We start from the raw sequence: 22,845 nt of genomic DNA, 5'->3' as shown, positions 1-22,845 counted from the left end.
ATGCGCATGCGCATTAAACGGACCAAATCCCTCGTGAATATCAATAGGACGTTTCATCTCATACAGTCTGTTTCATTGCGTATGTATAGATAAATATTCATTAAATATTTAATAACCTGCAATTTGCCAAACTTTATCTATTATAAACTGTAATAACTATGAATATGTACAAAAATGTACAAACAGTAAATGAAATCAGAAATGTAAGTCACATACGGTATAAATCCGTAATAAAGTCTAAATACAGGCACAGGCATAAATACAAGCACAAAAAATCTGAATTTCAATGGCTTTTTAGTACAGCTGTTCCTTGTATAATGTTAAATTGTGTTTAATGTTTCCTAAATAAGTTGCTGTTTTGATCTTAGAATAGTGATGCTTTCAGTCCCTGACTATGCCCAGGGGACACGAGTATCTCCCGGTGTATGTTCGCCTGGATCTCTTTTCTTTTACTTGTTCGAGTTCCAAAGGCAAAGCCCAGAGCTCCTATTATCTTGCTTTAATGTTTATGCTGCTCTGGCAGCTTTGCACCAGAATGACCGATGAAGCAGAGTGAAGTTTGTGTAGTGATGAACATAAAAATGACATGTACAGTGAAGGCAATGACAAGGGTGGAGAAGTGTGTGTTTGTGTATGTATGTGTGTGTCGGGGGGGAGGGAATCCGGTATATCTAATTGTTAACTCTTTCCCTTGTGAGTCTAAGGACAAACAGGAAAAATGGATTCTCATTCTCTGGGTGTGATTGTGTAACACACTGCAAGACACACTGGCTGATTGCGAAACGTCAAGGCGTATTACTTCTGCTTTTGAGAGTTAGATCCATTAACATTTTAAATTGCAACAATATAATTACATTGAACTGATCTATCAATGTATACTATAGTAGTTAAAAATTGTTTAATCCCTTAAATCAAATAAAAAAACGCTCAACATTTTTTATTTTAATATTAGAAAATATTTTATTATAAAATGTTAGAGTCTATACGAAAGAAAAAACAATTAGAAAATAAAAATAGGTGCATTTATTTATTGAAATGAAGAAACATAAACAGAAAATCTGTATATAAGGCAAAAACTGAGTATGTAAAAGTCTAATGGGCTGAGAGTCAATATTTGGTATGATCACCATGATTCTTCAGCACAGACTGAACTCTTTTAGCCAAGGTCCTAAAAAATTATGTATTAAAATTATGTTTAGAATAAAAAGCTTAACAGGACTGATATTTGTTTCCACTTACATGAAAACATCCACTCACAATCTCATGTGTGTGTGTGTGTGTGTGATATGCAGAAGTTGGTCTATTGCAAATTGTTGAATGAAGAATTCTATAAAGAAGTGTGAAGGTTTGGTTTGGTGACCCGTCCATGCAGTCTGAGGACCTGTGGTTCATTTGTTCCATTCTTGTGAGTTTTACAGCTGTTTTTGTGTTACTGTTTTTAGCTTGTGGTAGCCTAGCTGAAGAAGCTTAGATAAATGTGTCTATTCATAGATTACTGTGCTTGAGGACTCAAAGTGCACACATTCACTTTTTTAACATTTAAGTGCTTTCTGTGCAACTTTCACACTCCAATGAAAGCACTCTGCTTTTGTATTTTGCCCAAGGACACTTGGGCACTCAGACTGGAGCACCTAGTGATCAAACCAACAACTTCCTGACTAGCAGATGACCTGCTCTACCTCCTGAGCCACAGCCACCCACATGGTGACAACGGCCCAAGAAAATATCTGGCTTGGGGCCTATCACAGAGTCGTGACACCTGTGAATGATTCATGGGACATTGTTAACAAACAACAAAAACATTCCTTTGAAAATGGTCAGGTAAAGGATTGGATTGAAAATTAGTGATTTAACATAACCTCTCAAGAAACCCTTTAATACAGGCTGAACTGTGCAGTTTTAAGCCACTGCACAGAGGTATCAGAGGACTTTGTTACTTGGTGTTCTTCCACGCTTTTTTTCAAACTATTATTACCAGAATAAAGGCAAACTGCCCCAAACCAAAAAAAAATCAAAATACAAATAAATTGCACACACTAGGGAATCCAACAGTAATTTTGAACAAATCTTTATTCATGGACAATCATTCCTTATTACGATGAGAAAGTATGCCAACACACATACACGCATGTACAAGGAAAGTGGTTTGAATCATTCCTATGTTCGTAAGATGAGCGGTTACAGCAGAAAAATGATCAGTTAATTACAACACAAAAGTTTTTTTATTGCTCTTTTACAGCAACAGTTAAGCTCAACCATAACCCAGACCATTAGAATACACTTACAGGAAGTTACTACTATTTTACATGTAAAATATTTACATCGACAAAGCCTTAAGGAGGGGCACAAAAAAGCTCAGTTTACATTCTCATAGCACTTGACAGTTAAATCAATATTCCATTCTCAGCGAAGGAGGCTTGTGTTCGGTTAATCAAATTTTCAGTCTGTGAGAGAGAGAAAGAGAGAGGCCATGTACAGTTCTCACAACTAACACCCGTTTTATAGTAAGACCTGAGCCAAAAAAAAAGCATAACATACGGACCACAAACACTGAGAGAACTTGATTCCAATTGAAATTTGTGTTACAGATAATAGAGAGTGTATTATCAGTTGAATGACCAGCCTCCCACGTTCTTACAGCGTGAGCTGTAATTAGAATTAACACTCCTGCCTGGCTTCGGCAATCGTTTGAATTTGGAAAAATCAAAGTAGTTCCATGTTTATTTGCTTAGAAAATTGCCACCATCCATTATCAAGAGCTTTCTGCACATCCCTCTAGTTTGTGCTTTGAAATGAAGCCTCTGTAGTCTGTCAGAATAATTGCGGTGGAGTGGCTTTATATGCCTCGTAAAATTAAATACGAGGAGACCGGCTATCAGTACGACTACTCAAAACAGCACAGGCAAGCTTATTAACAAGACACCATTACAAGATCTCTTTTACATTTCCTATGTTCAATTTTCTGTACATAATAGAAGGCTGTGCCTTTTGTTCACACGCTGACAATCACACACGCACACACGCTTGAATGAAATCAACCAGAGGGGTGGGGAGAGGAGAAAAAAGAAAAAAAAAGGCAGAGCATTAACACTGCTGCCTTATGTTTTTTTTGTGCAAGTAAGGAATTTCTGAAACTAATTTTGTACTTTGCACAGCCCAGTTGTCCCATGTAACTATAGTACTACCAATTAGATAAGAAATAAAGGTAAACCTCTTCACATGCAGCGGTTAGAAAATACAGTCATTAAAGTGAACCACTTGTAAGCAGTCACTGTGGATTTTAGTATCAAAATCAGTGAATCCTAAGGTGGTGTGTTCGTCTTTCAGTAAGAAAGCAGGAGAGCACAAGGGCTCAAATTCCCAGCTAAAGCGGTTTTCACACTCCTTGTGTTGTAAGAAGTTTAATATCTCACCTCAACAGTTTCCAGTGCGGTCTGAACAGAGAGACAGTATTTTTGCATGCTTCTAATGTATAACTGGAGAAGTTTGAGGGCTGATCAGCCCCTCAGGTGCACTCTCTGTGCTTTGCAACCTCTACACCACCCCTTCAATGAAACTGGTGTCCAGGTGAACGATGAGCATTCTCAGGAAGGACATCTCCTTGCGGGTGTTCTCGAAGATGATCCGTGGGTCGTCGGACTGGCATCGGAGGCAGTTGGGAGCCATCACCATGGCCAGGTTGTTCACATCCATCTTGGTAATTGCGACATTGGATGGCTGAGCGAATACCTGGAGATAAAAGTGAAGGAAGGAGAGGAAAAGCAATCAGGAGGTGTGTGAACTGTCTGAACTTAAACCTACAGTCACTTATGCATGAGTCATATTCAATTATTTAAAAAGGTCAAATGCTCAACAGTTTTATTATATAATTACTTTATAAATCAATCAATGAGATTTTTAAGAGTTTACCAACACTCTGTTTTGCTAACTGGTTATTCCAAAGTGGGTCTTTTTCTATTAGCCCTGTGATAGACTGGTGACCTGTTCAGGGTGTACCCTGCCTCTCGCCCTACAGCAGAGATAGGATTCAGCAACTTGTAAATGTGTAGCATTGAACTAAGAGGAATATTTTTTTTAAAATGTATGATTAAGGACAAGCAAACTTGATTAAGAATGTGTAATTCACTGTAAATAATAAAAATGTTTACTATTAGGACGGTAAACAAATCTAACACTAGGTATGATTAACACTGTTCAAGAATTTATTCTTTTGTCTTGTTTTTTAATCTGATGGACTACATTAAAAAGGTCTGCTCATGACAAAGTGCTCTGTAAGAAGGCTCAATTAAGCCCAAGTCATCCTACACCTTTTAAGTCAATACTAGTTTTTGATTCATCATTGTTTTTGTTTTTTTTCACTTCTGCATTGCAGCTCTTTTTGAATGAGTGGTGCTTTCACTTACAGACAACTGTAACCACTCTTAAATGTTTACGTGACGTTTCCCCCCCCGAGTTTTGTTATTAGTGTAAAGTTCAGTTTTAACTGATCTTTTGTTTTGAACAAAACATGTCTATATATATATAATCACAATGGTGTTGACTTACTACACCATGACTAAGGACCCTGCGTGACAAGATTATGAATCTGTCAGCCTATTGGTTACCTGCAGGAAGTGGATGAAGTAGCAGAGAACGAGCCGGTTGAGCTCAGGCAGAGATTGCACCACGGCAATGGCCGACACTGGGTCATCGCAGTTAGTGACGCACTGCTTGTAGAAGTTCATGGGGATGAGGGGTTCTTCCAGCTCCCGATACCATAGCTTCATCAGCGAGGCTGAACAAGACATGACAAGAGATTTTTTTAATAAAGAAAAAAGTTTAAGACGAAAACAATCAAATACTTTAAATTTAAAAATCAGTGCTCACCAGGAACATTGGGGTCAGAGAGGTTCTCTGGAATCCTCCACTGGTCTACTTGGAGCTTCAGTGCATTTACTTCATCAATATCTCCAGGAACCCTGTGGATAAAAAGCAACCCTACAGTTACAACCAGCAGCCACAAGAGGGACCTCTACTTCTACTCTGCACATTCTTCATGCCTGGTGGCAAACCCCATTCCTCACGCACACCCAATTGGCCTCAAATGTGGCCTGGTGACTCGTGCTTTGTTTGCTGTAGTTGCATGAAACAACACAAAAACAGAATAAGCAATATAACCAAACAACACCCTCCTCAGGAATTTTCCTATGTAGATGTTTCACAGAGAGAGATCCGCGTAAAGTATGTTTAGTGAAAAGCAAACGTTTTCTAAACAAGTCAAGATGCTACAGGATTGCATTTTGCTGGAGAAAACCCTACACAAACACTCGGCTGTGAAGATCCCACATGCTTGTAGGCTTAAGCTGTAATGTAAACACATATCATGAAGTATCAAATCAAAACAGTGCTTGTCCTGGGAGTGTTTTTTCTGCTGTCTGTTCTGTGTACTGTGCTCAAGGAGAGAGCGCTGAGAAATACGTGGCTAAAGGAGACCACACACATACATTTCGATGCACTATACATACAACACAGTGTGCACATTGGTACATAAGATCCCCTTCTAATTTTCAACACTGCACAGTTGCTGCTCGAGTTGAGGCATGTCATTGACTGAGTTGGGTCTGTCTTACCTGAAGATGCCCTCTGTCTGAGCTCCGCCCAGAGCGAGAACGTACTGGGAAAGCTGAACCTGCACCCAGGGCAGTTTCCTGTCTGGGAAGAGTTCACTCTGCCGCTCCATCACCTCCTCCAGAGAACTGCCGAAAAGGGAGGGAGTGACAATAGCCCGTCTGCTGTGGTCGATCTCCTCCAAAGTGGGCTTACGTAGACCCTGGAGGGTGAGAAGGAAGCACAGGGGGAGGATTTACAACCTGGGTATATCAGGGGCCGTGATACTAATGATGGTTGTGTCTACAGCTGTGCTACAATGACTGGGTCTGTGTTTATGTCTATACCTTTGACTGTAGGCATACCTGTAATTATGTTTCTCTCTGTGACGATATCTAAGATGATTCACATCAGACCTTTAAAACTGATATGCCTGAACTTTTATCATGTGGAACTGAAACACCTTGATAGCTCTTTTTATTCTTCTAGCGTACCTTTTTGCCACCGGTGATTGCAACCTTCTGCAGCTTCCGGTAGCAGAACTTGGCATAGGTGCTGATAGGGAGGCCTGTGGGAGAAGGAACAATATGTAAACCCCTTAAGCGTCAGGCATTACTGAACACACAAAATAATAAATGATTGAAATTCTTTCCCAAGCTGTTTTTCCCCACTGATGTCACATAGAGTATCAAAGCAGGCACTGGTAATTGGAGAGACTTGTTGACAGTGTGATTCTGGCATATGGGGATTAAAACAGGCCCGGCTAAACTGTCAGGCTGAGGGAAGATTTACTGCTGCTGAACAAAAGCTCAGAGTCAAGATCCAGCCCACACATCCAACGTTCAGGTGATTCATCAGCACACACAGACATAAAGGCCTCTGGAGTGAATAAGAAGCACAGAGGCTCCAGATCTATTCTGGATGAGAAATGCCTAAAAGAAAAAGCTGATTCAAAAAGAACCTGATCTTCCTATAAGTTTTCTACACCTAGAGTTCACGAAAGAATAGAGCGCTGATTGTTCAGTCATCTTTTCAGCTCATAAAAACAAATATCTACATATTTGTGTAGTGTGATAAATACTTAAACTCTGAAGCTCTAGTGCTGTATTCACACTTCACTCTATCAAGAACCTTAATCTGGCCCAGACTGGACAAATTTACTGACAATAATTTAAAAAGTAACACTTTCCAGTGCATTCCCAAAAATCCCAAGAGTCTACAGATTTATAGCAAACAGGTGACTCCTATGCAAGTTTGCAACTTCTGCTAATCTGCCCACGTCTGACTATAATTATGTCTAATTAGCGAGATCATACCAATAATTTGCCCTTGATCTTGGCAAAGATTGGCTTTCCCCCCACCCCAAACAGTTCCCAACATCAGGGTTCCCAACATTTACAGGAAGAAAAGCAAGAGTGTAGAGCCCCTGCACTGCAGTGAGAAGAAGGGGTTTAAACACTAGCGGTGGTCTATATTTACATCAGACTTGCTGGCATGAAAAACACAACACCCAGGCAACCAAAGCCCGGGAGAAATATGAGCTCATTAAGAGCTTGAGTGTACCGTACCAGGCTGAGAACGGCATGACACCTGTCTACACATAGACTGAAGGGAAACTTAACAACAACAAAAACAGAGTCATTAAAATAAAGAGAAGGCTTATGTCTCGTCTTGGTCATTACTTGCAAAATGCTCCTCCAAGTGCTGGCTGAAAACAGCCCTACTTCTGATCCCAAACGTGTAGATGTTTCCAAGGCCACACTAGGCCAGACCTCAGCTTTAGTTCCCATGTTGGACTCCCACACCTGCTGCTCACAGCTGCTTGTTGATCTAGTCAAAACACTAAGTGCGTGTTCCAGCTCTGTAACCCGCCACACAAACAGCAGCTTTCTTCATACTGTTTTTCTGCTTGTTGGCGGTCATCGGGATTCTTTTTGGCCATTAGAGTTACTCAGCGAGGTTCAGTGGGCTTTCTCTTTGACCCATTAGTCAGCTGGAGGTTTTCCAGCGTAAAGCCCTGAGTCAGTGAAGTACAAAGCGTGTAGCCACTGTTGTTGAAAAGATTGGGTTCCCTTCTGGTGACATCATCACCAGAGCTGGCAGTGTGGGTTGCTCTAATGAGGGCACGTGCTGATGAGTAGCTATCCACTTAAAAGGCCATCTGACAAACAAGTGGCAGGGAGAGAGAGAGAGGCTGCTGATACGAATCACAGTGTGGTCAATTGTGTCCAGGGCCCCATGAAATACTCATCCTACTGTTTTTCAGCTCAACTCTCTAAGAAGCCATTCATGGTGCCGGCAAGTACATCAGTATGTACTCGACCGACAAACTGCACAGTGCTGCATTTTCCATCCCACTCAGAGCGGTCACTCTGCAGGGACTGATATATTTGATTTGTAATGGTTTGCTCTGCTTACACTCCAGACATGTTTTAAAGAGAGCAGAAAAACATCTTTAAACTTATTCCCCTGCCCTGTCCAAGAGATAACCATGACCAAGTGGGAAAAACTGTTTCAAAAAGTAATATGTTGGACTGAAAGGGACATAAACAAAAAAATGTACCTTCTTCCTCCTCTGTATTCTGTTTTCGCTTCTTTCTGGACTTTGAATTCTTCTTAAGCTTTAGTTCCTGTTGTTCCAGTATGAATTGGGTCACTACGAAACACACACAATAGCAAAGGTCAAATAAATATCAGTTAGATAAAAACAGAGCCAATAGTAAGATCACACCTCATCATACTACACTTGATCATTTGGACAAAACAGAAATATAATCCGAATGGGAAACAGAAGGGGAAGGAGGAACACATGAGAACTATTAAAAACAAACAAACAGGAACTACTTTAATCAGACAACACAGGGAGGTACAGAAGAAAGAAAGGTGACCCACCCTGCTGCTCAGTCTGAGACTCACATTTCTTGTCGCTGGTTGGCTCCGTGTGTCTCTGTATGTAGCCTTCCAGGTAACAGCGGAACTTTGGGGAGGGGGCAAAGAAGGCCAAGCTGACGGCCATCAGCTCCCAGCCTGCTGCCAAACTTCTGGGGCTGCCGTTGCCTGTGGTTTGCCTCACCAACTGCACGTACAATTCGTCCCGCAGCCCCGGCATGTCCCAGCACTTGGTAATGATAAGCAGGGCGCAGTGACGGCGGTCGAGACGTGAAGGCCTGTCTCCCATGTAAGCTTGGACCAGCTTGAACATCTCGCAGGCCTCCTTCCTGACAGCGCGATTGCTGGTGATGAGCATGGGCTTTTTGATGGACCCGCGGTTCCAAGACAGCATGTTGGCGATGGAGACCCGGCGCCGGAAGAGTCCTTGTGTGTGCATGTTGAGATGCTTGCTGGCCCAGTCCTCCATGCCAATGTCAGGAGGTGGGGGCTGCCGCAGGGTGGCGTAGGAGAGTTGGTAGGCAGACTCTCCTACTCTTCCACCCGCACCATCACCTCCTTCTGCGTTGTCGTGGTTGGTGGGGCGGTGGGGGCCCAGGGAAGCAGTCCGTCCATCCACCATGCCTTTCTTTCTGCTCTCCAACTGAGCCTGCAGCTCTAGGGTGCTGGCCTGCAGGGAGGACATGGGGTGGACATGGGACAGAGGAAGTAAAGGAGAGAGGATGTGAGGCAAGAGTGCAGCAAATATGCAAACTGTGTGCATGCAGCTGCAGCCTTTGAGAGGCAGGCTGCTTTCTGCCTACTATGCTCGGCTCTGCAGTGCTGGGACTCGAGGGGGGACTGTAGCAGGACTGCCACATTTATTCCCTAATGCCAGCAAAGAACTGAAACAGGAAGAAATCTCCACAAATCCTTATGAACCCTGTCCTGAACAGTAGGTGAGCACGTAGTGGCACCAAAAAACAAACAAAAAAATAATCTTTTTTTAACACTAACTGAGTTACATCTATGCTCTGCACAAGACTTCCCTGTGATCCCTGAGGTTGAGTTCGTGGCCATGTAAATGTGAAAGGAGCACCTTGGCTCTCTTAATACAGGAATCCAGTAACCGACGTATATCCCCCAAACAGCCAAGAACAATACAAACCCTGAGCCAAAATCAAAGCTCAGATTTACTAATGGGACCTAAAAAGCATTGACATGTCTTTAACGAGACCGTGCGGTACTATGGAAGTGATGAGTGCCAGACAAGCTGGGTTTCAGATTTTTGTTTCTCAGTCAAATAAAGCAGGTCTGTGATTTGGCTTTAAAAGGAATCCATCACAGCTTTAAAATAGTACTAGATGAAATGAACAAATTGAATGCTTGATGAAGTAGAGAATACATTTTACTATGTAAAAGACTCATTTTAGTAAATTTAACTGTTTAGTTAACAGATGGATCAGTACAAGGAACAGTGGGAACAGAAAAGGATTTCTTTCTGTAAAAATTGTTCCAGTGCATTCGTTGAAAAGGCTGAGTCACAGACCTTTTTCAGTAAGAAAAGAACTCTAGCACTACATTTTCTAGAGTAGAGTTTTTGTAATCACAGATAACCAGCTTCTATGAGTGACATAACAGCAGGTCTGACGAACATTCCAGGACAGACTTAGGGGGCCTTGGCTGTTGTCAAGCAGGCTATAGCTACAGTGGTACCAATAAGCCGTGGTACCCGTCCGCCTCTTAACTCCTTGCCAAACATGGGCCATATGGGCCACAGTGGCTCTCCTTCCTGACCAAGGGAAGCCATGTCCTGAATCTTTCTGGCCTGGCATGGGCCCCAGATGCCCAAGCACAGAGCTGGCATGTGAGTATACAGTACCTGCAGGGCAGGGCAGATGGACGGTGGTAAGAGGATGACAGCTATTGCTGGGATTGTGGCCATTATTGTCAGCGGTGCTCAGCCTGCTCACTGTCAAATGTCCTGGGGACATTTAGGCACTCAAGACTGGAATGTAAGAGGCATTACTCACAAAATCCTCTAATTTCTTCTCAAAGAAACGGATTGGGCCTATTGTTTTCATCCCAGAGGCAACCGCTGCATCAAACATTAATCACTGTGGTTTGCAGAGGCGGACTTAAACGGCTTTATATAGAGATTTTAACATTTACGGATGCATGAGGTGTGTGTCTGTTGATTAGAAGAAGCAGACCTTGGAACTGGCTGCTACTTACATTAGTCCAAATAGAGGTCAGAAATTTGTTTTTCCATTTTCACAGCAATTTTTTATGGATACCTTTTAATAAGCCATAAGACCTCATCATAAAAAATACCAAATTATCTTTAAAAAAAATAAAGAAGAATATTACTGCAAAAAATTGTCTGTCACTCACAGCTCTCACAGAACATACAAACTTGATGATATAAAAGCAGCAGCTAAATATTCCCATATACTTTATTCTGACATGTCTTACGCTCATTTGACAGTGAAACTGATTTATTTTTCCTCCTAAGATAATGATTCTGGAGAAATATCAGTAACCAGAGCTCAAACAGAACAAAGCTGAATCCAAGCACACCTGCTGAGGAAAACAGACCACACAAAAACAGTTGATCTCTTAATCAAACAGGAAAGTATCAAAACACTGGATAAGAGCCCTTATCTTACAATCGTAAGTAGTTGTTTGTAACAAAATAAACTTTTTGCTGTTTGCCTCACTCATTCACCAACCCACCCACAGACCCACAAATACACACAGAAACATAAGGGGGTTACCTGGGAGGGTGGTCCTGGGGTCTCTGGTGACGACAGGCTGGCCTGGCTATTGACACTCAACTCCAAGGTATCCACCTTTTCATAAGTTCTTTTCTGCCTCCCTGGCATTTCCAGAGGAGTCAGGGCTGGGTTGTCACAGGTACTTGGCCCTTTCATTGTCCGGGGGCCTCCAGTGAGGTCCTCTCGAGATGCGCACCTTCCTGCCGACCCCCGTCCCCCTCCTCCTCCATACCACCTAAGTGAGTCTGCGGGGGAGCGTGTCCGAGCTACAACAACCCTCTCCCCCATCTCTGGATCCAGCCCTGCTCTCACCTCTCTCATTGTGTTGGAGCGACTTACCACCTCCCTCATTTCGGCCATCAACCTCTCATTGAGGGCGCACAGCTCGCCACTGCTGCCTACTGACCCTGGCCTACCTCCTGCACCACCACCGGCTCCCACTCTTCTCCTGCTCTTTCGTCTGAGACTCGGGGAGGGGCCAGTGGAGTAACCAGAGTCTTGATAGTTTGCTATGGCCTGTGGGGTCGAGGAAGGGAAGTCCTGAGAGGCCTGGCTGCTCTGCCTGCTGTGCCGAGCCTCCATGGCGCGCTGCACAGTGGCCTCCAGGACCCGCCAGCTTTGTTTCTTGTCCAGTGAACTTGGGCCTGGCGTTCCTGGTTCCCTGTCCCTTAACTGACCTCGACCCTGCTGTAAAGAGTGAGTGTGGGGATGTGGATACGGTTGAGGCTGCGTCAATACAGGGTCTTGCCTGGAGGTAGGTGAAGGGGAACGCGTGGGCACAGGAGAGCTGGATAGAAGCCCCTGTTTGGGGTCCACGTTGACCATGTGCTTGATACACTCCAGGCCAGCTGGGCTGTAGTCGGAAGCAGAAGGATTTCTCCTGTGTCTGGACCCTGGATGAGATGACGCAGGTTGCTGGAGGAGTCTGGGTTTCTGGAGACTATGTGTAGGTGTCAAACGAGACAGAAGTTGTCCATTGTACAAGTGTGCCCCCTCCACCTCCATGTCTGTGGGGGGTTCATCATATATAGGGCAGTCTGAAACTGGCTCATCATAGATTGGAGCAGTGGAGCCATAATGGGGAGAGACGGGGCGTGGTGTGCTCGTCTGTGACCTGTGAAGGAGTGGACTGGGATGGCTACTGTCTGACGTCACCAAACAAAAGCTGCCGTTGCTGGCTTTTCTCAGGTGATGGGCCTGACGTGTGTCACCTGTCATTTTGCCAGAAGGAGCTGTTTTATATCCCTGTGCAGAGCTGAACTGTCCCCCTTGGGCCTTGTTGCAGGAGGTGTGGAGGGTGAAGGTATTGGCTTTATTTTGCTGGAGGTTTTGCTGGATTGCTGGGTTGGGCTGGGTGCGGCTCATGCTGTTCACCTTCACCAACATGGCTGCCTTAGAACCAGGTGCTGGCTGCCATCTTTGAGAAATATCCCTGAAAAAAGGGAAACATGCACACAATGAGATCAGACAAATAATCAAGTCTAAATAAAAACCCAAACATCAAGAGGCAGTAAAAATCATGTAATCATATGTATGCAGTCATACAGCCACTGGCTAGGTTTCCTCTACTCTGAAATATTCACTGCTGACAGGGCTGGGGGAAAAAAATCTGCAGGAATCCACACATTCTTCTCCAAACATTTCACTGACCTCCAAATACTTAACTCCATTTTTAGTCTGGCAGTCATAATAGCCATGCCAAAGCATGAGACAATAACTTTAGTGTGTGTTGTAGCAAAAGAGGCTAAAAATATTGACTCTCTGAACATATTTCACTGAAACACATCCATTCCTCCTCACGCTCGTCTCAGATGTCTGGAGAACATAGTAAGTTCAGTTATGTGTAATATTTGATCTTTTTAAGCCTTGAAACACATTTGAAACACTAGAAAAGCAACTGTGACCATGGGAAAAGAGGTTGATCTGAGAAAAGTCAGGATTGCAGCAGTGGGCAGATGATATCTCGACTTGGGTTCAAAGTAGGGCTGGGCGATATGACCCAAAATTCATATCTCGATATTTTTTACCTGGACGGCGATATAAGATATATATCTCGATTTTTTTTTTTAAGCCATAAAGTAAGAACAAAAAGAGAGTTCTTAGTCAAAGCTGTGTCCCAGATGTCACACAGGCACTTTTATTAACATAGAGCATAGATGTACATAAAATTTACTCAAAAATAAATTATGAGCATTTATTAAATAATAATGCTCCATAAATAAAAGAAAACAATGTTGTTTTTGTGCATAACAAAAAGCTCACAATTGTGCAGTCAAAATGTAAACTAAAAGATGCAGAGCATAGTAACAAAGACAGATTTCACAGCTGCTCTGTTCCTAACTTCTACTGTGTGACTGACAGCATTGAGTTTGAAATCCTCTTCGTAACCACGTCTCTTAACAGGTGCCATTTATGGTCCTTATACACAGTAGGGTAATATTACGTTGAAGCACAGTACGTATCACTCCGCGAGGCTCCTCGGTAGCCGTAATGCTCTGACAATCCATCATCCGGTGCAGCACCGTAGCTTACCAAAGTCGTACTAAAACATTTTTGACAGATTGCTGAGCGCTGTGTACCACATAAAATCGCTTCGCGGCCATCAAGCACAACCAGAATTCATACATAAGACGCGCTGTCAACTTTTGAGAAAATGAAAGGATTTTAGGCTGTGCAGCGCCTCTGGGCTGCATGGCGTTAGCGTGGTTAGCTCGTTAGCGTGGTTAGCTAACTAACACGTTGACGGCGTCCAGCCCCACGCACGGGGCGATGCGCAGTAACTCGTTAACGGAGATTTGCCGTGTCCATCTTGTCACTTCCTGCAGGTGAAGCGATGGGGGAGGAGGGGGATTTGTGTTCAGTGAAGGAGGGGCGAGGCCGAGTAATGTTGCGTAAAGACAAAAGTGGACGAAAGAGAGGCAAACTTGCGGCTCCACAAGTATAGTTATAACTCAACATAGACTATATCGATATAAAGGATATTGTCACATCTTATATCTCGTATAAAAATATATCGATATTTTTTAAAAAACTCGATATATCGCCCAGCTCTAGTTCAAAGTGCAACTTACTTTGTTGAACTTGGCTGAGAGGCCAGGCTAACTTATAAACCAATGACCCACTGCTAATCCCAGCAATGTAAAACAATCTGCCATCAATCTGGTCACACTGTTCTGGTCTGCTGCTGCCTCATAATCTTCCACAGTAATCAGGACTTTTCATTCCACAGTTGATCAGAAACTTGCCCTCTTAAACCAGTGAGCGTCTAAAGCCGGCACTGTTGCACATACATGCATGCTTGGACACAGACGGTGCCTGGTCCCAGGAAGTCATGTGTAGCAACACTAAACAAACAAGCTCAGAGTATCTCCTTGCTTAATTAATGTTCAAAGAGGTAAATAAGTTTAAAGGTAGGCAAAGAACACTTACCCTACTTTCCTTTAACCACTACTTAAGATTCAGCGGAGTAATTGATTACATCAAAGCTAATCGCCTTATGTCCTGGTAAATCCAACACAAACGCAGATCAGTGGAGAGACAAAACCAATGTTCAATGGCTTCCCTTTTCCAAGTGTACTGGGACTCAGAAGAAAGTCTGGCTGTAACGGCAGGAAGAGGACGCAGAGGGAGGAGAGAAAGAGGCAGAGGGACCCCCCCTCTCCACCCCACAACTCTGGAACAATACTTAAACGATTCCCCTGAGGACCTCCAGCCAACGGCAAACTTCCTTTAGTTCTCCTAGCTACAGCTCAGCCCTCTCTCTCTTTAGACCCTGTGCCACCCTCCTCTATAGTGTGAGTCACACCATCTCAGCCTTTTGAATATAAACTTGTTTTTATCTTTGACCAGTCCCACAGACTCACCGTGCGTGCAGAGCCTGTAAACAGCTGGGACTCAGCCACCTGGCCCCAGCACCAGAACTGTGTCTGCCCCCCACGACCCGAGCACTGAACGCCACAAGACCTCTGCCTTCCCAAAAACAATCGAGACCCTTTACAGCCTAAATAAAAGACTCACAGACAGACACGTGTGAAGACGGGCTCTGATGGGTGAGAATCACCCCACACCACCCAGTGGTGACTAGGTGACAGCTGTAAACATGTGAAACCCCTGTGTGTGCTCTTTGAAACAGTCCGTGTTTTCTCACTCTGGGGGAGGTGACACAAAAACGATTGCCACCTCAGTACGTGACACACAGGTGACTGTTTAGCACTGGTATGCTGTAGCAACACCTCTCACACATGAAACAGAGCTTTTATCACAACTGGTCTTCATATATACACCAGTCTAAAACATTAATCTGTTTTCTGTATTCCTTCTGGGAGAGTCACAAACTTAATGAGGATTGACTCTGACATAGTAGTGACCACTACTTCCTGCCTGGGGAGGTTTGGAGAGATGGTTTCTCCATATACAATACAAACAGGAAATGCCTAATGCAATGTTCACATGCTGTGCCAAGGCCGGAAGAGGGCTTATAAAGACTTTCTAATGACTGACTTTATAGATGGAAACCAAATAATTAGACCTAAGCAGCCCTGTACACTTTTCTTTATCTTCATGGTCAAAAGCCAACTTTATGTCAAATAAAATATTACCCATCTCTACTCCTGTGTCCACACATTCAATAAAACACACCAACCTCTGATTAATTCAGCAGCAGCTTTTCCCTTGTGGATTAAAACAACTACAAAACCTGTTAGGAAAATCTTGCTGACAGTTTGTAGAAGTGAACAACTGTCAAGATAAAAATAATAACAACAAAAATAAAAGCGAAACCTATCTTGGCTAATCTCTTCTTTCTTTTTTATTTGCCTGCTATTGTTCCACCCAGGCTCAGAAAAGGTGTAGTACATTCAACGTGTGCTGCCCTGGCGCATTATGTTAGATGCCAACAGGGTTCAGTGCGACAACCATCAAGTTCGTGCCGAGGCTCAAACTGCAATAGAAAAGCTGTACAGTGCTTTCCATCTCTGTTTAAAACCCTTAATCTCATTACACAACTCCAGCATTTGCATATCAAAATAGCTCTAGTGAGCTAAAGTATGAATATGACATCTGAACCAAATGAAAGACAAACACAGTAAAATTGTGAGAAACCACAACAGCAACAACTGGCTTAAATGGGAAGACTTTTGCTGGTGGTGGCTGAGGGTTGAACAGTCCAAGAGAGAATAGTGTGAGCATGTGTAAATGAGAAGGGGTGGGGATTAGTCGTGGGAGAGTGCAGCAAGGGAATGAGCGGGAAGGCTAGAATTCCTCAGGGCTCATTTAGGGGCCTTTGTGGCATTGTGGGGGAGCCTCACACAATGCATGGCTGTGCCATCGTCAGGGAAACGCCTCTGTCAACGACAGCCATCGAGATCAAGAAAGGGGAAGACAACGACCCATCTTCCACCTCTAGAGTCATTCGGGCTCTTACGTAACACTAAACAGGCCTGGATCTCATTTGAACAACAATCAAAGTTGTTTAAAAAGGGTGTGTTGCCCACTGGTAGCCTGCTGGTCAGGTGTTAACTGAACATTAGCTGCAGGAGGGGATTATGCACAGCAATTTATCACAGTTGTTAGAAAGACATTATCATCATCATTGGGAGTGTAAGAGCTCTCCAGATTTATTAGAATCTACCAGTGTTTGCAAACAGGGAATTTCCATTTCAGCTACGTCTTGGGCACAAAAGATAGCTGCATGCGACACATGTTAACAACATGTTAACACATGAATAGCATACTGGATGCATTTGAAAGCCTTTCCATCAGTTAGCATGTGAGACTTACAAGAAGACAGAGATATGTAAAATAACACAAGGTTATTTTATTCTGCCTTTGTGAAAACAACTGCATAATCTGACCTGGGAAACAACTCAGCAAATTTGAATTAGTGTAAGCAGCTCTTTTGCCTCCCCCATATACACAGTCCGAGACACCCCTGTCACGTTTCTGAATACTAACATTTGTCCCTGTGATCTTCTGTGCAGCTACGGGAAAACGGCTGTCAGGAGATCCATTTCTCTTTTCTTTTAAACATAGACTAACAGTTGTTGGAAAAGCCATCAGCTGAGTCATTTTGCCGGATATGGATTTGGAAGTTCTTATATATTCCTCCTGAGAATAGTGGGGGTCTGAAAAACACGGGTTATTATTAACATTGGCTGGACAGGAAGAGGAAATGAGGTCGCACAGGCCAAGCTTTTGCTACACAAACACCTCGGAGCAGAGACCAATGGGATGACTGCGATCTGCGTGGAGGAAGGAAACTAAAAAGACAAAGATTCGCAGAGGACAATGCTGTATCCACTACGTCAGGGTTCAAAGCTCATTCTACGTCCCGCTTGTGAATAGCCCATCATATAAAAAAATAATTAAATTATCACACATGAAGAGCAAAGCTTTAAGCATTTCACTTCCTACAAGATACCTTGAGAGAGCCCAGTTGTCCTGAAACAGCTGAAGTGACGCACGTCCCCACTATGAACCAAGACGCCTACCAGCTGTGTCTGTCTGTGGCTCTCGAAGCCTGAACTAATGGGGAGTGCCGGGATAGGTCAAAGGACAACCACTAGATTCGTACTGAGGGGAAAGTGTAAGGCCAAACCCAAGTAAATTCCAGAGAGACTCGCCCCAGGAATTTGAAAGTATATCTGCGACTCCTTTTCTGAGGAGGAGTCAAATTATAACACAGCGCGTATGACATTATTAAAACAGCTGCCTGTTCACACATCTAAACACACACACAGACCCTTTCATAGTCAGTCTCTAACAGTAAAAGATCAGAGTGATAAAATAAAGTACTATAGTGGAAACTCTTTAAGCAAAAAACCCAACAACCCATCTTTGATATTTCAAGTCATCTGAGAATCTGAGATAGTCAGAATTACGCCTGAAGCAGCTCACATGTGCTGCCTTGAGTTCTTTATGAAAACAGTCAAAATATACCATCACAGAACCCGAGAGGAAAGTTATCATTAAAAGGAAAGCTTCAACGATATCTCAAACAGAGCAAGAGAGACTTTTGTCTGTGCCAGCGAGACACACAAGACTAGCTCTGTGATTTAGTTCAAGAAAGCCATAAACGTATGGAAAACACAGAAGGAAACCGTAAGAGAACGAGCGTAGAATAAAACTAAACAAGCACACTGTCAATGCTAACCAGACCAAAGTACAGGATTACAAGTTCAACCTTTTTCCCCCCAGTATTACTTTTTATGTGGATGTGGGGGAAAAAGAGAGAAAACCTTTATTGTTACAGGCAGACTTACAACACCATCTGCAAAAATCTTTAAAAAAAGAGCTTACCACACTACGAGTGTAGAGATGAAACAAGTCTGTCCAGTATGTATGTTGTGGCTACATCCTCACAGTGGCAGGAGATGAAAAGCATAAGGAGCTTCTGCTCTGGCAGTCAACAGGCACACAATGTGTGACTCATTAAAAAACTTAAAAACGTTATCGACCCTATAAGACGTCTCCTCATTTCCTAAATAAACCCGCTGGTGATTTCTCCCACATGATTCACTGCCAGTGAGTCACAACTATATGAGGGGAAGCCGGTTGTGCTTTTAGCCTTTATATGCTTTTGCTTTTGAGTGTGTGGTTAATTTTGAAAAATTCCCTTTCAACAAATTCCCAACACAAAGTGAAAGAGAAATTTAAAGAAAACGTTTCCAGTTCTGTTTTTCACTTCTCGTCAGTTCATGGGGAATATTTTTAAAAGTTGGTCCCCTGGCTTCCTGAAAATAAATCAAGACTACAAGAAACCCAACATCCCTTTAAGTAAAGTCAGTGCACACTCGTAAAAGCAGCTGTGCCGACTCCTCTTTGATGTGTAGAAGCTTTGGTATAAGCTTGAACATAACTGCGTACACTCTGGTACTCAGATAGAAAATGTCATTTTTCTGCATCTTCACAAATCCAAAGCAAGGAAAGGCGACTTTTAAGTGTCTAATGTCAGCGTGACATGCTTTGACTGAATTGCTGGTGCACCGCTATATCATTACAGGGCTAAATGAGAGGGCACATTCAAGTTATTGGGCGTTCTTCTCTAGTCAGCATACCTACACTTCCAGCTCAGAGAAAGCGTTCAGTTGACTCTGAGGGGATAGCGGGGTTTTAAGTGAAAGCCTTTGTTCCTATTAGTGGTCTATTATACACCCCAGGGTGGCACGAGAGGCAAAAGACTGCTGCGACCCTGATGTGAACCACCTCGGTTCATTTCTGGGTTGTCTGGCTGTCACGTGTCCTCGGCAGACTTATAACATCTTCTCAGCCTCAGCAGGTCTCCTCCATGGAGGGAGCCCACACACATACACTCAGGTCACACACACTTTCTAGAGTCAAATCTCCCAGACATGTTACCTGGTTAATGACAGCACAGACCTGCACATACATTAAACAGCTAAGTGAAATTCAAGACAGATGTTTTAAGCCATCTGGTATATGACACCTTTGTCTGCTGCATCATGAAAAGAGATCAGTTAGTCACGCCTTCCTGGCCATAACTGAAAGTAGTTGGCATGTTTATCTCTGAAGAGCTCGGTACTTCCCAGATGAGCTCTAGACTAAAACACTTTTAAAAAAAAATTCTCATGACATGTGATAAGACTCGGCCAATGAGTAACAAATTGGGCACGCAGGTAGTTAGTTCATGTGCTTTCACTTCCTATAATCACAAACTAAGACAAATACAGATATGAGCTACACAGTAAGAGGAAACTGCATCTGTCAGGCTGGAATAATATTATAGTACAGGGTGTGTTGTTTGAAAACTTTGGAAACTATTTTGAACAGATTTATTAATAGCTTAAAACAAAAGCCCACCAGCAGTGGAAAAACTCGAACTGACCCATCTCCGCAATGTATAGCATTGTTTTCAAAGGTCAGAAGTGAATAAAAACCCTCTGAAAAAGAAGAAAACTATGATGCAAAAACAGACCTAACGCAATGAACGCACTGTCTTAGGAAAGTGACAAGTTGTGACAGGAAGAAGAATGGCAAGAAAGGGAGAAAAAAAGATGGGTGTTAGATAAACTAGCTAAGCTCAAACTTTGGGTTGCTCGTTTATGGTGAAAAACAATATTCAGATTTGCTCAATATGTGTGCCAACATTTAAAACAATTACCAATCCCTTTCAGAGGTTTATACATTTATTGAGCTTAAAAACATTACTTTTAAGAGCTTATTTCCTTAACCTCCTAGGACCTGGCGTCCACATATGTGGACATCACATTTTGGCTTATTTAGACCAAAATACTCAATTTTGCTCTGCAAGGGCCTGATATCCACTTACGAGGACATTATACTGCTACTGTTCTATCAAAAATTTAAACGAATATCCTCAGATGTGGCTCTTATTTTTCTTAAAAACAAAAATAAGGTAAAAAAAAAAAAAATCTGGTAATTCTTTGTTTTTACATTCATCGGGCCCCAATCAGCCCAAATCTCAAAGAGAAATTAAAAATGCGTGTCGTGGAAGAGTTCGGGTCTTAGGAGGTTAAACTTGAAAGAAAATTCATATGAAAATAAATGGAAAAAGTTAAGAGACCAGCAGAGGAGATCTGTGATTGTGGACAGAAGCCACATTGTGAAAATAAATGTGGTACAATAATCACTTTATCTCAATTATCTTGTTTTCAAAATACTTGAAATCCAGTATAAAATTTTGTGACATGGCTCCAACCCAACTCAAACCACTGTGACTCCCCCAACTCTTCTTCTCACACATTTCTTCCTGTCATTATTAATAAAGTGCACCGCTAATTGAAGACAAGCGTCTCTCCGAGTTTGTTTTTATCCATTTTGAGTTGTCACATTCTACCCTCTTTGTGTCTTTTGTCGTGGTTTCTCATTACCTGCTAAGAGACAGAGGCTGGTGAGCATGTGATGGGCCATATGGCTAAGTAGGGTATCAATCCCCAGTGAGCTAAAGACTCCTGATCCTAACTCGGCTGAACACAGCTGGCCAGTGTTTTAAGAAAGACAGAAAGGGTTCTGGGAAAGGTTGAGTCACTGAGTGGGACCCTGTGAGGAGTTTTAACACTGCCCACACACAAAAAACAACGGGGCCGCCAGCACTGCCGTTCAGCAGCAACGCTTAACTAATTAGTTTCCCCACCAGCTTTAATTACTCTTAAAGGGTCAAAGGAGCAAACTCCTGAAGGCAAAAGTGTGGCAGAAGCAGAGCCTAGAGCCACAGCTGCCACGGCACAGCCTCAGAAACCCGGCAGGGTCAACCTTGCTTACACGCAGTTCGAATATAGTGGCTCTGCTTGTTATTAACCACAGACAACACTCTCTCACATGCCTCTCATGTGTGCACGTAAGAGGCGTTACAGTGTATGATAACCAGGGGCTGAAATTTGTTTTAGGAAAATGAAATGAGGGCTGGGGCAGAGAGGAGCAGAGCGCAGTGGAGCAGGGTGGCGGTGAGCGCACAGAAGGACACTAAGATGGCCTCAGTGGCCATGTGCCAGGGGAAACAGAAGTGGCATGTGTGGAATCCAACTTGGAGGGAAGAGACGGTGGTTTGGATGAAGCCACAAAGCGAAGCACATGACGGGGTCTCTGAATGACTTACTGTTAGGGCCCGTTCTGCACCAGTAACCCTAGCGTGAGGGGAAATGTCGTGCTCTGTAATATAACTGACCATTTTCCCCATTTGGTAGCGATTTGCTGAAATGGCTGAGCATGGTTCACAGGCAATACTATGGAAACATGGGACATATGGAATGTTCAGATAAGTGAGAATGAAAACAAGAAAGCAGTTTGAGTCCAGCCCAAGTGGTCAACAGTCAAAATAATCCTGCAAGTTCTCATAGCATAACCGTTTGAAAGCCTTTACAATTGGGTATGGCACATGCACTGATGGCTATCACATTGCACCACTTTTCTCTAGGTAATATGAGCCGCTAATGATTAAGCACAATTCTCTTTCCAGACATGCTGTAGAAGGCTACTTAAGGTTTAGTCAGGCTTACCTCTGTGGGTCTTTACCACCATCTGTGCTGTGTTCGGTGCTGCTACCATCTCCCTGAGATCTGCTGTCTGCTGCCAGGTCCAGCTCAGGGTTGGCAGTTTCGTCGTTGGACTCCAAGGCTCGAGGGAGAGGGCTGTCCCTGTCCCGCTCAGGTAGAGGGGTGCAACGCCCCTGGCTCCCTACGCTGCTGACACTCCCTGAGGTCCCATGGTGGTGCCTATCCACACCCGCTCCAGCCTGCCTGGCCTCGCTGCATCGTTTCATGGCCTGCAGCTGGGAGAGGGGCACTATATCAGCTCCCTGGGGTCGATGCCAGACTGTGCGGCGTCCTGCGGAGTTGTAGTAGTAGAAGCGGCCACTGTGGGGGTCAAACAACTCCCACCACTGGTTGCCGTCTGCCTGGCGGACAGAAACACCAGGCGGAGGATCCCAGCCGCATTCGCCAGTGGTTAAATTCACATACATGCGCTCACCGGAGCGTGGCTCCAAGATCTCCACCCAATCACAGCTGAAAAGAAAAGAAACAAAAGCACAGGGAGAAAAAGTGTTATTAGATGCTTAAAATGGCAACAGATCACCTACAGGATATGAGGACATATTAGAGGCCACATGCCTGAGTACTAATCAACTCGACAAGCAGTA

At 43.4% G+C, this 22,845-nt stretch overlaps 1 protein-coding gene across 4 annotated transcripts in view; it reads right to left on the bottom strand.

Annotated features, from left to right (window-relative positions):
- Positions 1-2,052: 2,052 nt before the first annotated feature.
- arhgap46a (Rho GTPase activating protein 46a) overlaps positions 2,053-22,845 on the bottom strand; it is a 31,480-nt gene continuing 10,687 nt past the window's right edge. For 2 of the 4 annotated variants that reach the window (XM_085161283.1, XM_085161285.1), the window contains exons 2-10: positions 22,205-22,711; positions 11,232-12,663; positions 8,479-9,145; positions 8,150-8,242; positions 6,081-6,154; positions 5,610-5,809; positions 4,867-4,958; positions 4,605-4,774; positions 2,053-3,729 (exon numbers count right to left, since the gene is read on the bottom strand). In XM_085161283.1, the coding sequence (XP_085017409.1) occupies positions 3,535-3,729; positions 4,605-4,774; positions 4,867-4,958; positions 5,610-5,809; positions 6,081-6,154; positions 8,150-8,242; positions 8,479-9,145; positions 11,232-12,663; positions 22,205-22,711 (3,430 nt within the window). In that variant the 3' untranslated portion in view covers positions 2,053-3,534. Of the gene's footprint in view, positions 3,730-4,604; positions 4,775-4,866; positions 4,959-5,609; positions 5,810-6,080; positions 6,155-8,149; positions 8,243-8,478; positions 9,146-11,231; positions 12,664-14,660; positions 22,712-22,845 lie in introns of those variants that run through there. The other 2 variants (XM_085161284.1, XM_085161286.1) reach the window with 2 other exon arrangements.

The sequence above is a fragment of the Neolamprologus multifasciatus genome, chromosome 5 (genome assembly GCF_963576455.1).
Source record: "Neolamprologus multifasciatus chromosome 5, fNeoMul1.2, whole genome shotgun sequence".
Classification (NCBI taxonomy): Eukaryota; Metazoa; Chordata; class Actinopteri; order Cichliformes; family Cichlidae; genus Neolamprologus; species Neolamprologus multifasciatus.
This window is presented reverse-complemented; position numbering and strand designations above follow the sequence as displayed.